The 15,583-nt window shown below is 36.8% G+C and overlaps 1 protein-coding gene across 3 annotated transcripts in view; it reads left to right on the top strand.

The window, feature by feature from the left end:
• lmo7b (LIM domain 7b) overlaps nucleotides 1-10,794 on the top strand; it is a 54,144-nt gene extending 43,350 nt beyond the window's left edge. For 2 of the 3 annotated variants that reach the window (XM_079813448.1, XM_079813447.1), the window contains exons 21-27: nucleotides 882-971; nucleotides 1,157-1,359; nucleotides 3,588-3,643; nucleotides 3,737-3,908; nucleotides 5,028-5,294; nucleotides 8,039-8,144; nucleotides 10,275-10,794. In XM_079813448.1, the coding sequence (XP_079669574.1) occupies nucleotides 882-971; nucleotides 1,157-1,359; nucleotides 3,588-3,643; nucleotides 3,737-3,908; nucleotides 5,028-5,294; nucleotides 8,039-8,144; nucleotides 10,275-10,376 (996 nt within the window). In that variant the 3' untranslated portion in view covers nucleotides 10,377-10,794. Of the gene's footprint in view, nucleotides 1-881; nucleotides 972-1,156; nucleotides 1,360-3,112; nucleotides 3,158-3,587; nucleotides 3,644-3,736; nucleotides 3,909-5,027; nucleotides 5,295-6,811; nucleotides 6,921-8,038; nucleotides 8,145-10,274 lie in introns of all 3 variants that reach the window. The other variant, XM_079813449.1, reaches the window with a different exon arrangement.
• Nucleotides 10,795-15,583: the final 4,789 nt, after the last annotated feature.

Here is a 15,583-nt window from a genome sequence, read left to right as displayed (position 1 = left end):
ATGCGACGGCAGCCATATTGCGCCAGAACGCCAACCACACACAAGCCAATCAGTATATGGGGATGATTAGGAGACATGATGATGGACAGAGGCCAATGAACAAATTTGGCCAGGATTTTTAATGACCACAGAGAGTCAGGACCTTGGTTTAACGTCTCATCCGAAGGACGGAAGATGGAAGATCTTGAATGCGAGTTTCAGAATAGATTTGATTTCATGGTGACATGAAGTAATGATTCATTTCATATATTTAATTTGTAGTTTAGTATAGTTATAGTAATTTGTTTATTATAATTAATACATCGTTGCATCAACATATAGGAATAATGCAGTGGTCAAAGGTAAAAACGTATGTGTTCATATACACCAGCATTAACAACTTGTGCAATTGAGCTACAGTTGCTCGTCCGTTTGATCAAACCACACGGGCCAGCTTTCACTCCACACTAGCATCAATGAGCCTTGGCTGCCCATGACCCTGTCGCTGGCTCACCACTGTTCCTTTTGGACCACTTTTAATAGATACTGACCACCGCAGACCGGGAACACCCCACAAGAGCTGCAGTTTTGGAGATGCTCTGACCCAGTTGTCTAGCAGCACAATTTGTCCCTTGTCAAACTCGCTCAAATCTTTACACTTGCCTATTTTTCCTGCTTCTGACACATCAACTTTGAGGACAAAATGTTCTCTTGCTGCCTAATATATCCCACCCACTAACAGGTGCCGTGATGAAGGGATAATCAGTGTTATTCACTTCACCTGTCATCGGGTCATAATGTTATGCCTGATCGGTGTATATAGAGGAGGGAATTTGTTTTGCTGATACATTTATTTGTTATAAATTATTACATTAAAACATTTTTGTCTGCGCCGGTTTCAGGAGAAGTATCAACGTGATCAGGAGAAGTTAGAGGACGAGTGGAGAAGAGCTCAGCAGGAAGTCTATGGAGAGGATCACTGTGGTCCTGAGGTCAGACGATTGTCATAACTTTAATCTCTCTTGCTTCATTATTCTCCAGTGTCTCTCATTCACACTCAAAACAGCCTGTAAATTGTAACATTTTATTTAGTGGTTCCATTATGTTTAAAATGGCTCTGCAGCCATTATGAATAGTTAATAGTGAACTCTTGTTATTTGCTTCCTGCCGGTATTAGGAGCAGAAATGCCTTGATGTGCTGTCCAATGGAAACACTACCTCTCATGTTCCACCTCCCATTGCTACCACTTCAGTGGCATCCAATCCGATTGCAGAGATGGTGGGAGCAGCGCAGAACAGACAGGCCGCTGTGCAAATAGCAGCAGGACACCAGTCTTTTAAGACAGAAGTGGAGTGTGATTCAACCACAAAGAGTCAGTGGTAAGAAATATGCCAAGCACAAATTGGAAAGGAAGTTGTTTTATGTTGTTCATGCCAAGAAACTATTAGGATTTAGCATTTCCGTAAATAATTAGGGCTGCCATTCAATTTAAAATTGTAAATGCCCTCAAATCAAGATGATTCAGTATTTTCATTAAATACAATCAATACAAAATTAAATAAAGACTTTACATAATTGTGGCAGAGAAGTCTTAAAGGGGTCATGAATTGAGAAATCAACTTTCCCTTCCCTATATATAAGAATATCCTGTAAGTTTCAGAGCTGAAAACTTCCTTGGTAGTCAAAGAAAAGCTTTTATTGACACCAGGCCCAGCAAACGATCGATTTCAGAATATGCCTCACTTTGACGTCATTGTGTGGTGAAGCACAGCCTCTGCAGAAGAAGATCAACGCCTACTTCTTCACTGCCTGTTTAGCCCCGCCCACCGATTTGCACATGTAACATAGGCCTAGTGTTAAACCATCGAGCTACAAAGCAATAAACATGCCGTTGAGGGTTACAAAATATTGTGCAGTGATTGGGTTCAACAGTAATGCAACATGTAAGTAACTGTGTTCATTCTTATGCCTGATCTGAAATGTGATGATTCATGTAGTCAGAAGTTCTTCGTCTGTCAGTAAATCAGACCAGTGACTAGACATCACCTTGCATTGTTTCTCTTGGTAGGATGAAAATAATTTGTTATTTAACGGTGATTCAATACTATAAAGAAAGTGATCAAAGAAAGCTCCCTTTGCAGTCGTTTGAGCAGAGCGTGCTGGAGCTGTCAATCAAACAGGGGAGTTTATCAGTGACTGGTTTATCAGTGACTCCTGTTTTATTCAACAAATCTCTTAACTATATCACGTTTGCACTGTTAGTGAAGACGAAAGCATTCTTTAGTGTACAGAAACTGAGTTGCAATGATGAGATCACTGCTTTCATGGGCTCAACATGTGTGTGATCGGCTACAACCTTTCATGCCACGATCTTAATGTAATGCCATAGATCTAAATGTAATGCCATAGATCTAAATGTAATGCAACACTTTTCACGATTACCATGAGAGCTGTAATAGTAAAAAAGTGCTAAAAGAGGGAGTAATACTATTTCAAATGGAAAGACGTTAGCCAATCACAGCAGTAGGTGTTTACACTGAAGTCTCACAGCGGACACGCCCCTTAAAACAGAGCGTTTCGTGAAGAAGGCTAAAATCAGGGTTGGAAAAATGCATTTTATTTATAAGCTATGACAGTTTTTGATGTAGCGTTCTAACATTATAAGTGCACCCCAGGAAACATCATAAAACAAAGTAGTTTATGACCCCTTTAATATATAGTATTCAACAGAACGCATTTGGTTTTATTTCCATATCATTGAACATATCACTGGTGCTGGTACAGTCCACAGGAATCCATTTGAGTTTCAGCCTGTCTAAGGAAGTATACCATTCACAAAGGAAGTTTTTTTTGTACATAGAGTTTTTAGCTGATGTGTTGAATCGCATTGTTTTTCAGCATCTTGCGCTACGAGGACCTTTTTAACAAGCCAAAATGAATAGCATTAGTTTATTATTATAGCATTTGTTTTTAAATTAGCATGTTAAATTGACAGCCCTAATAAATATGTATTGTTAATTTCCGAAGTAGTAATTAAATATTCTTGTATTGAGTCAAGTGTGGAGTCAACTGCTGATTTGGTCATTGCTTGAATGTCTATCTATGTGCTGCTTCTGCTCTGTCCTGCTTCAGCTCAGAGGAGTCCTATGGGTTTGCCAAGCTTACAGTTTCCGACAGGTAAGTTTGCTTTTGTGGCTACATTTGCTGCTTTTAAAGGATTTTGTGGCATAAGGGAAGATTTGATGTAGTAAATGTGGCAGCACTTATTTCTGTACTTGAAAGATTTTCCAGTTCCTTAAAGGGGAAGTGTGTATTTTTTCCATTATTAAAATACTTTCTCACTTTAATGTGAAGAGAAATTTGTCAGTAATTCAGAGTTTAATTCTACAATTCTGTTAACAAAAGTTAAATCTGATTACAATTCCATTTAGTAATATTTCACATTGCCCTATCTTTCTCATCACATTCAGTTGTGCCCCCATTGCCAGAAAACTGCAGGCATTTGTTGTTGATGCAAAAATGGCACTTCACCTTTTAAAGTTAGGCTTGCATTGGTGATGTTTTTTCACTGTTTTATTTAATTCATGTGCTTTTTTTTTTTGCATAGGACAAAGTCAAAATCTACCCCTGCACTTGAAAGCCTTCACAAACAAGATGCTAAAGGTCTGATTTCTTTTCATTTTGATTATTCTTATGCGAGTTCCTGTGAGATGACTATCAGGTACAATAGTCTTCTCTGGCTTGTCACTTCATTAGCTGCAGGGAGCGGTAAAAAGAAGGGACAGCTGTCGCAGGCAGAAAAGGAACGTCTACAGATCCTGACGGAGATGAGGAAGAGAACGCAGCTCCTCACAGACGGCAGTTGGATCCGTCAGCGAAATGCCAGCATCAACAAAGAGCCCATCGCTGTGGGGACGTCAGTCAGGAGGTCCCAATAAATAAACTGAATAAATATTTTCCCTTATATTGTTTAGCACAGATTTTCTTTGTCAGCTTACAATTTAAACTATATTTAAATGTTTGGGATCAGTAAGTGTGACAAAATATTTTAAAAAAATTCCTGCGATGGCAAAGCTGAATTTTCAATTTAAATATTTAAAATGTATATGAAAATAGAAAACAATGCGTCTCATTCACTAAGCATGCGTATGCACACATTTGTGAGTGAAATGTGCGTATGAGCGATTTTAAGAACAAATCACGATTCACCAAATTTTGTTATACCCCTTTTTCTAAATTTTTGAAAAAATTTAGGAACAACTGAAACCACACATACGCAAAAAGCACTTACTCTGTTCGGCCTTATAATCATGTTAAGAAGTTTTTTTTCATCCTAATATGACTATAATTACATTGAAATAGTGTATTCTATAATCCATATATAAAAATATATAATAAAATGATTAAATAGTACAATTTAATTTCATCTTAAATACATTTGATCATATTTAAAGAGTAAGAAAAGCATACATTATAGCTTCAGCTGCAAGGTTTTTCTGAATAACGTAGATATACGTGCATGTACAGTGGGCTAATGAGAGCTCTCCAAACACAGGTCTGTGTCTGGGTCTGTATAAAAGGTGTTTATTGTGAGAACTGGTGAGAATGGCACACTTGGCATTGCCCGAGGATCCGGGCGAGAGCATGTGTGCAAATAGCGGCAAGTTTGACAAGAGTAACGAATGGCTGTAAGGAAAGTCTGTGTGGAAAGCCTTTATATGGAGATGGTTTGGGCATGTTTTATGCAAATGACTAATCTCGTGCACGTGGCCACTCTTTTGGAATACTCAAAATTCATTATCATCAGAACGATGTTGAGAACAAAGTCATGTGCGTACGAACGTGTTGTGAATCAGGCTGAGATTTCATGAGAAGTTCTCCTGTGTGTACAAATGCGTAAGAATCCACACAATTATTAGTGAATGAGACCCATTATTTTTCACTATTATTCACAATATTACTGTTTTTACTGTAAATGCAGTCTTGGTGAGCAACTGAGCTTAAGTGAATGATGAACAAATCTCGATGATCTCTTCCATTGTCACAGATATGAATCGCTGGAGAACATCCACGTGACCAGCTCCTGGTCCAGGCAGTCATACACTCCAGGTATCGCAAACAGACCCCATTCTGCAATGGGAAGCACTGGCACTCACCGGAGCGGACGCAGCAGCTTAGGCCCTGGCTCAGCGATCTTCTCTACTGGTCTTAAACAGAGCTCCTTGTTAGCCTCCAACTCTCCCACTCCACCAATCACAACTACGCCTGAGCCCTCAGGCCCTGAGTCCCGTCCAAACTCTCAGCAGTGTGGCAGGTATGGATTAGTCTAAGCAACAATGCATTGCTTTATGTAAAATGCATATTCGGTTTAAATGCATTTAAGCCAATTTTAAGTGCAGCTCTTTCTTTTATTTTTCTCTTATGAAGGATCTCACTGTACCTGACCTTTAACCCCAGGTATTTTAGCAATCAGTGCCTATGGTTGGAATGGAATACTAGTGTACTGTATACTGCAGCACATATTGTAGCGTACACTACCTAGGGCTGGACCAGAATATTTGAATAGTTGTTCTGTGGGTGTATATTCGATTAGCAATTTTGGGATTCGAATATTCATTTTTTTCCCCTCGCAAATCCGGCATCCACCTCGAAACAGATCTCATTCGCGCTTGGATATGTTTAGGCTACACTGTAAAATGTGGTGAAATCCAATACTCTTTTTCTACAATTATCTTATATAGCGTAGTTGTTTTTAATAGGATGGACAGTTGAATAAGAACCCAACCTCATTATACTTAATACATATATTTGCTGCTTCTTGGCCTAAGTGTTCCCTGCAACAGAGTTAGCTATTCTTTGTCTAGAGCGCACAGCTGCATGAGCTTATATGGAAGAAGCGCATGCCTGAGCTTGTATTTTGGGTTAAGCTGGGTTGGTATGACATTGTGGAAAATAGAATAATAGAATCAAAATGTATTAGCCTTTTCGAATATTAGGTGTTGATCACTACCGAAGCTTCGAAGCTCAAAAAAGGGTATTCGGACCAGCCCTAACACTACCTTGGGATCAGTAGGCTACAATAATAAAAAAAAATAATAATAATACTTCTATTCAGCAAAGATGGATAAATGGATAAAAAATGTGAGTAAAGATTTTAACATTACAAAAAAAAAATCTATTTCAAATAAATTATTTTCTTTTGAGCTTATTAAAAACCTTAAGCACCAAATCAGCATATTTATAATGATTTCTGAAGGATCATGTGACAAATTCAGTATTGCCATCACAGGAATAAATTACATTTTGAAATGTATTAAAATAGAAAACTCATTTTAAACTACAAAAATATTTCACAAGTACTACTATTTCTACTGGTTTTTGATTAAGAGACTTCTTCCAAAAACAAATCTTACAAACACCAAACATTTAAAGCTATTGTACAATATATATTCTGCATTATCTAAATATTATGTGGAAAAGTATGCAATATTTAACAATATTTCTTGTAAATAGTTGTATGCTACAAAACCTCACCACGTTGCAGGCTAAATCTACCATTTGTAGTGTAGTGGTCATCTTAGAAATAAATACTGTTTATTTGTAAAAAAAATAAATAACATTTTGACAATTTGGGTATTCCATGAAACATAGTGCATATTGTGTTAATGTGTACGGTATACATGCAGCATAGTATGGTAGTATGCTATTCCGAACGTTTCAGTACCCTGCCGCCAACCATTTCTGTTAAATGTAGTCAAATCAGGGAAAGGGCAGAACAATGCTGTCTTGTTTCTGACTTTGAACTCTGACACTGGCATGTGGTGCCTGTAGGCTGCTCAGTGGCAGGCGGATGTGTTCGAGGTGCGAGCAGCCTCTAGGGAAGGGAGCTGCCATGGTCATCGATTCCCTGGAGCTCTGCTTTCACATTGGTTGCTTCAAGGTGAGACTAGAGGTCACCTGAAACTGAGAGCAAGCGGGCCCTCTGTGGATCTGTTGCACCTAGCCTGGGTTTTTAACCTTCATCATCTGGGGCAACAGGAGATCATTAGCCACCTAACATCAATAAATTCTTCCGTTTTGCTGTAGGCAATCAGATTACAAGCATACAAAACAAATTAGAAATGGTGTAGGTTTCTATCTTAAATCCCACATTTTAACCAAAGAATTAATTATGCAAGATCACCAAATCATTCCAAAACTGCTTTAACTCTGATCTAAATGTTTTATTTCTAAGTTAAGAAATGTTTTCTGTTGAATTAAAAGAAACATTGTAAGTCCAGCCTGTTTTCTAATTGCCTCATTGCCAATTAACTTCACAAAATAAACACTCCTTCTGGCTAACCTCAGCACAACCAATTACAGGCTTACCTGACCAGAACCCTGCCAGTCACTGAACACACAGGCTTTTCCAGTCACCAAACTATACCGCATTTTCCGGAATATACCTTTTTTTATCATTTAAAACATGCTGAGATTTATATTCCAAAATTACTTATGTAGTTGATGTGTTGTTAAGTGAGGGAAACCAAAATATGTTTTTATTGTTTATAATGGTTCTATTTATTTGTATATTGCAGTATTTCTGAATATAATAATACAATGTGACTTGCACACATACAACTTATTGTAGAACTTATTGCAAATTATAGTGCTACTTTTATAGTCAGGTGTGATTTTATTTTCCGGAAAATAAGGTATTTGCTTTGATCTTTGGTCTCTTGCATTCCTTCTAATGATCTTTGTCCCTTTTAGATTCCTGTATCTGGTTGCATGGGTTATTTTGTTTACGGTAACTGGCAACTGCTTGTTTCTTCACTGCAGCACAGGACAGTTACACCACTGCTTCAACAGCTTTGACAAAAACAAACAAAAAAAATCACCTTTTCAAATGTAGCTATGGTGGCGGATCTGCTTACACTGACCCAATACTTAGCATTTCTGATTTGGGAGGCTTTTATGGGCTCCTTTGCTTTTCTGCGTGGAGTCATGGGAAGCAAAGGGTTATATCCTCTCATCTTGATGTGTGTCCAGACTCACTGTTTCTTGTTGATCTTGCAGTGTGTCAGCTGCAGGACTGACCTTGAGAGAGGGGCTGAGTCCGGAGCTCAGGTCAGAGTCAGACACAGACAGCTCTTCTGTAACACCTGCTACAGCAGAATCAGAGGTAAGCAACAACCAACATGCCATTTATATAAACGCATACAATTCAACGGTGGCTTTGAGTATCCATACTAGGATCATACTGTCAAGAATGCTAGTCTGCAGACTCGACTTTATTCCTGGAGGAAATGACACTGCTAAATTATTGTGGACTTGTTACAAAAAGTTAGTGTTAGCAAACTACTCCTGCCCTCACTTATATATTATATTATATTATATATTAAATTATATTATATTATATTTATTATATTATATTAATGTTATAATAATATTATATTATTAGGGCTGTCAAAATTAACGCGTTACCGCATGCAATTAATTTTTTCATTTTAACGCAATTAACTTGGTATCCGTTTTTTCCTGGCATCCTTTGGCTAGTGTTACATATGATCACGCTATAATTCATTCAGGTGTTATTTAACCATTCAAGCTCAATAAAGTGCAAAAAAAGAACTCAAATCTGCACTGGCGCACTGTCTGTGAAGTGGCTCTCTGTGAACAAACACCTGAGACACACAAACAGAATGCCACTTTAGACAGCACGGCAGCGCCACATTGTTTTTGTCCTTTCAAGTGCGACAGAGAACTCACACACAATTGTATTGAAATGCCTGTTATTGGCAAGAATCCTTCTAAGCAGAGTCTTAAACAAGTTAAAAAGTGTTAAATGAACATAGAGTGAGAAAATATGATGTGTCAGATCTGCATCATGTGCTCCAGGTCTTAAAGTGACAGCAGCCTAATAATAAACCAGCTGCTGTCTGTGTCATTAATGTCAATCAAAGAACAAAAGACAAAGACAAAATAATTAGCAGCTCTTGACTGAATCACTTTTGTAGCTTTTAATAAGGATTAACCTATATTCAATTTCTGAATATTTATCTGTTAGACCTACCTCAATCTTACAGCACTGCTTACAAAGTTACATGGGTCAAAAACAACTGCGTTTTAGCAGGGCAGATAAAAATCTGAACCAGTCTGACTGGACCAGTAGGAAAAAAAAAACCTTAGCGTTGAGCCCTGTTATATTAAAGGCACAGCTGAATGGGACATTTATTACATTGGGTTTATGTGAAGATTGTTTTAAGTTCACTTAAATTAAGGTTGTTGTTTTTTTGTTTACCTATTAAATGTGAAAAATTTGAGCTTTCCAGTTTTACTTTAATGTTGAATGGCTGTAATTAATGACTAAAAGTGAGGAAAAAAATAATTTAATGGAGACATCAGTATCAGGACTAATATCAGTGGTTCATAGTGCTGCTTAGTAAAAAAATATATAATGTCTTTGTTTTTTCCACAGTATTTTTGGCAATTCAATGTGAAAGTATTACAACATAGAAATATATTCAGAACTTTAATGAGAGGTGCGATTTAATCGTGATTAATTATGTTATACAATTATTATATTATAGTTTTAGGTCTTCTTAATAGTTTTGGGTCAGTGCAATTTTTTTTCATGTTTTATGCTTACCAGCACTGCATTTATAAAAACAGTAATATTGGGAAATATAATAAATCCTATATACAATTTAAATTAATATTTTCTATTGTAATACAGTTTAAAATGTAATTTATTCCTGTGATGGCAAAGCTTAATTCAGTCTTCAGTGTCACATAATCCCTCAGAAATCATTCTAATATGCTCATTTGGTTCTCAAAAAACATTTCTTCTTAATATTGAACTACTAAAAACAGTATATAAATGTATTATTTATTTATATAATGACATTTTTACTGTGTAATGTGAAACACCCAAGACCTTTTCCAAGAATCTTCACATTAATTTTTTTTAATACGATTGTTCAAAGTGCCTAAAAATATCACTATTGAAGCACAGATTGACTCTTTGTTTTGTGGTGAACACTGAAATGCAAGTCATTATTCATAGATAACCATAGCTAAATCTTTCAAAATGCTTTGCCATCCTGATATTTGGTTGGGAAACACTTTTAAATCAATGGCATTTTATGTTTTTGACATAACTTATGTCAATTTTCATTTGGTTGAAATATTCCTTTATCATTTTGATCCTCAGCTCAGTTACATTCATAAACAGAGGGCTCTCAGTGAAACCTGCTTTAGTTGTTATGAGCAGCACTATGCTAACTGAAAGACTCTATGCATTTTCTCTTAGTCTGTCCCTCCATCTCCAAGTGACCAGAATGATTTGCAACAGATCGAAGAGGAGTGTACCACAGAGACAGCCTCAGGAATCACAACTATTAATACAACCTAACCACTGCAGCAGGCTTTATCCACTGCTTACTTTCACGGCTTTGACTATCAATACATTGAGACTGATATTTCTATGATTCTTCTCATAATATGACCGCTACGTAGTGAAGAGTTAGAACATGTTATTTTGATCACTGCTGAAACCCCTGAGGTTGTTTCTGTACTGGCTGACATCCGTGGTGAGATGTAGTAAGATGTAATTCTGAACAGTTATGCATTCCATGTGGCAAGTAATAACATGTCTAATATGTCTTATGACTCCTAAGAACCATTTTGTATGTTCTTTTTTTTTGTTTTTGTTTTTTGATGCAAGTCCTTGTTGAGAACTAATAGCATTGTATAGCATATATGAACTTCTCTATGTCTTTTAATATAAACTTTCCTCTCATAATTATTTAATAAATGTTCTAGCACACTTTATTTGGTTATGAATCACTTTTTTTCTCTCTTATTGGTAGAAATCACAGTGGTGATGGTGGAGGGAATGGGATGTAAAGGTTAAGTCATTGTTCTATATCATTTAATTAAGAGGAATCTTATATTTAGGCTTACAGATTTTGAAAGGTTGTCCAGTAGGTGGCACTGAGTGGTAGAAATATGTTTTTCTGTTTAATAGATGCTAGGTCCTGCCAATCAGATGGCTTGCAAATAGAGGTTGTATGGCATGTAATTGCAAGATCAAATTACCTGGGATGGTTCTTTCCAAGCCCCTACGCTAGACGCTTCTGTTTGAATTTTACGTGGGATTTCAGTCTCCCTGTATGTCATAGCCTAGTTAAAACTGGCTAAACTCATTGAATTAGGTGTTGCCATGGAAATAAAGCTTCATTTTAAATACAAAATTATGGAATGAAACCATTTTCACTGAAGCACTAAAACCCCCTTTTTTTCTGCAACCTGTTTTCATCTATATGTATCATTATCTCTTCATATCCTGAAACAGATACATACTTCAGTCCTAATTTGGGTCATTTAAGAGTGGCTGTAGAGCATCAACAGACTTTTCTGCTTCCTGTCATTAACTTGCTCCCACAGTCATCTCCATTCCTACCACTGAAAGCTCATTCTCAATGGCTCTACAGTGCAGACAGTACTTATGAGCCCTCTGGAGTGTTGGCATAACAGCTTCCTGCATTGCATTATACGGAATTTCACGTTTTTCATTGAAAACTTGTACAACCAAGCACTCCGATTTGGTTTTGGTGGTAAAACCACCCAATATTTAAACAAGGAACATCATCTCCAAGGGCGGGAATGCAGCGTTTTTATGCCGGCATACCAGTGTAAATGCTGCATATCGTATACAGGACTGGAGAGTAAAGCACTGTATTTGTGGATGATCTGTTCCTTTAAAAGTGGTTCACGGCTTTAATTGACCCAAAGAATTTCAATTGTATCTTTTATTTACTCAACCTCATGTCTTTACAAACTAGTAGGAATTTCTTTTATCCCTTAAATGCATGAATGTTTCGCCAATCATTATTACATATTCGGGTCTTTATCGAACCCAATCTATATTTCACACGTATGGATCTCTACCTGTTGCGATAATATAAAACTCCTCATATTAGAGTAACAAATACAGAAGAATAAAATAAAGCAAATTTCATTATCTTTTGGAGCTTGGAAGGGTTCAGTTTGAGCAGATGTTTTATACCATCATCACTGTCCTCATCATGGCTCAATTCCCAGTTCATTCAGCATCTGGCTCATATTTGCGATCTCAAACATATCCTCAAACCTATCATTTTCAACATCTTCAAAATCAATATTGTGATCCCTGACAGGTTCTTTGCCAGATCCACCAGCAAGTGACAGCGACACTAGTATTTGATTGCGTTCAGTACTTGCTCAAGCCATTTCAAGTTTTGCTGATGATACATCCTATTCGTTTGTTTTCTGTCTGCGGTAACTATGAGTGAAACGTCAATTCATCATTGGGTTTCAGACATTGCCACTTTGTGGAAAAAATATGAATATCACTTTTTTAGTCATTCAAGATTCAATTATTGTTGTGCAGAAAAAAATGTACTTGCACTGTTACACACCTCGGGTCTTTAGTGACCCTAGACAATTTTTACAAAAAAATGAATGTGAAACAGTCATTCTTTTATAAAATAAAATTAAATGATTGTTATATTGTTTATAATGAGTTGATTGAGGAATCCTAAGAAGGCTGATGTCTAACTTTAAAAAATGAATGAGGAGGAGGGTAGTGAATGATGTCCCGGGTCACTAAAGACATGAGTTATGTGTTTTAGGGTTAACTGTGGCACACAAAAGATGAAGTTTTGATCAATATCCTGGGATCTATTTTTATTTTATTTCATTTTTGTATAATTAAATGAGGACTGGTGCACTGTAGAAAAAAGCACGCAATATTTGTCCATGCCAATGGCTTGGTTGGAGGAACAAATCACAAATTATTCACTAAGCATCCGACATAGCTCTCTTTGGCACGTTTGTAAGAGAATTATAGAAATGACTGATGTGAACACATTCTTTTGAGTCCGATTTTTTTTAAATGAATCAATTGATGCAGTGTTCCTAATTGGACTGAATGATTTAATGAATAAAACTGATTATGTTCTGGAATTCATCTTACTTAATGGTTTAATTGCAGTTTAATTGTTAACAGTTTAATTTCAGTCTGTTCCTCATATAAAGCCGTTGTATGACTTTGGAAGATTTGGAATAAAACTCACAAGCTTGGAATATTATCAAGCTTGGAGGCTCCAGTTGCCATTATTATAAAAAAAAAAAAAAAACACATATCTTCTAAATTTCTCTTTTTTTCTATGAAAAAGAATCATATGGATTTGGAACAAAATGAGTGTTTCATATGTGCACAACTGTGATAAGAAAATACTGTTTTGATGAACATATGGTGCTCTTCCGTCCCTCTCCGTAAACAGCTTCCCTCAGTAGCGCGTTCTTCCCAGAATTGTTATGGAAGTCCTGACCTTAGTGCACTAGCCGCAAGGGTTCACATCACCCATAAAGCACAGCATTCCACTCATGCATGCAATCAAGTCTCAGATGTGTCCCCGCTTAGTTTGCCAGTGATGCTCAGTTCGTGCAATCTGAGCTTTATATCTGCTGGCTGAGGTCAACAGAGTCCCTCTGAGAGACCAAGGAACAAATGGTATCATTCTTCAACTGATTTAAATATACCCAAATAACCCTGGAATTGAATTTAATATAAAAACCAGCCTGGGTCAGATGATACTAAACAAAAGAAGGCCACTCAAATCGAATAAAGTCTCCTACAATGGTGCCTGCCATGGATTTTATTTATTTGTCCCCTGTCTGCAAAAGTCTCCCTATTTATTAGCATAACCTATTTTAGTCCTTGTTTTTATTTATTCACGTTGACATTTAATCTCTCTATGTTGTGCTCCAGACCTGTATTTTTTACCATACCCTTCAGCTAGTCCATAACACATGGCCTTTTTAAAGGCACGGTAGCACTTCTGTGACTTTATATGGGAATGCAGTGAGTTTTAATTTATTTTTCTTGTTCTTTACCGTCATGGCAGATCTAGGACTGTCCCACTAAACCCCTAAAGCCGCATAAGGGTTCTCAGCCAAATATAGGATGTTTTGCTTTACCTTGCAAAGCGTATCCGCAAACAAGAAGCAGCTCGGGTTTGCCTGGGAACAGCGTTTGAGAAAATACAAGATGGTTTGGAAAATGCCTCCCACCAGTCTGTGCATATTGTGGTCTTTCTACACATCACACAGATATCTATTACAGGAAAGTCTGAATCCACATTAAATTGTAGATTACTGCACATCGAGGGAATGAATTGGTCTCTGCGATCACTTTCCTGTTACTGTTTTTGTGCCTTTTGTTAAGAGAGTATTCCTGGAAATCCATGTAAACTGCGTTGGCTATGTGGAAAATACACATTATTGAATTTCCCATAGGAATGAATGGAAATTCTGGACCCTCTATCCCTAAACTAAACATGTGCAGTTACAAATAATGATGAATGACTGTTAATAGTTTAAATGTCCTGTGGGTTAAACATTTGCACATGACATGTTTTTTTTTCTCTTTAGACTTTTTTTGTGTATTCATAAAAAAAGTAGATGGGATTTGTGGCGGCTAGTTTTTCATTAACTGTGGCCTAAAAGATAAAATCACACAATTATTTCAGTCTGTCCACTAAATGTTTCATTTGTTAAGCATAGTTTAGCATGAACAGGTCATCTTGTGTGATCTTGTGGTTGGACCTTAGAAAAGCAGTCATAGACTGGGTTTTGGCCTTGGCTGCTGGATAGACCACAGTCTTGAAAGACCTCCAGTAATGACTAGCAATAGTTTCCACTCACATTAGCACACTTGCAATCCTGCATCATTTAACATTTAAGTTAATATGAAGTCTTTAATCTGGTCTAGACTCTTGGTCCTTGTATTCCTTGATCAGGTTGCTCATTATTCTTTCCACATGCAAGACCCTCTTTTTTTCTCATAATCAAGTTCATAATCAAGTTCAATAGTTCAACCTTTCAACAATTGTATGACTGTGTCTAAAATCACATATTCTCTGCATATTCTCTGCGTAGGTACTTCTTTTGAATAAGTACTTTGTGATCATTTAATAATCATGTTGTCATTATGTGACCTACCAGCATCAGTTCACTACCATTCACGACTCCTGTGCCGTGGCATCATGGGATAGTATAGTGTCCAGCACACTTTAGAATAGCACTAAAAGTAGTAGTCCATCTGGGTACTTTTTGCATGCTGTGTATTTAATGAATACTGTGAATGTAGACATGCTACTGTTTTTCACCTACTGTATAGTAGGGAATTATTCATATTTTCCCGATGCAGCCTAATTTGTTTTTCTTCCATGGAACACAAAATGTGTTCTTTATAGCAGAATGTCCAAGCTGCTGTCCAATCAGTCCGGCGACATGGCAACGTCCTCATTTTAAAACACCACAGATAGCAGAACCGATAACTTTATTATACTGCATGTTTTAATGTTATACTAAGTACATTATGATAAATACTTTGCTTGTTAAATATGTGCAACATTTCAATAAATGATACACTCACCTAAAGGATTATTAGGAACACCTGTTGAATTTCTCATTAATGCAATTATCTAATCAACCAATCACATGGCAGTTGCTTCAATGCATTTAGGGGTGTGGTCCTGGTCAAGACAATCTCCTGAACTCCAAACTGAATGT

Source organism: Gobio gobio (genome assembly GCF_949357685.1).
Source record: "Gobio gobio genome assembly, chromosome: 3".
Taxonomy (NCBI): Eukaryota; Metazoa; Chordata; class Actinopteri; order Cypriniformes; family Gobionidae; genus Gobio; species Gobio gobio.
The sequence above is the reverse complement of the archived record's forward strand: the minus strand, read 5'-3'. Positions and strand labels throughout refer to the sequence as shown.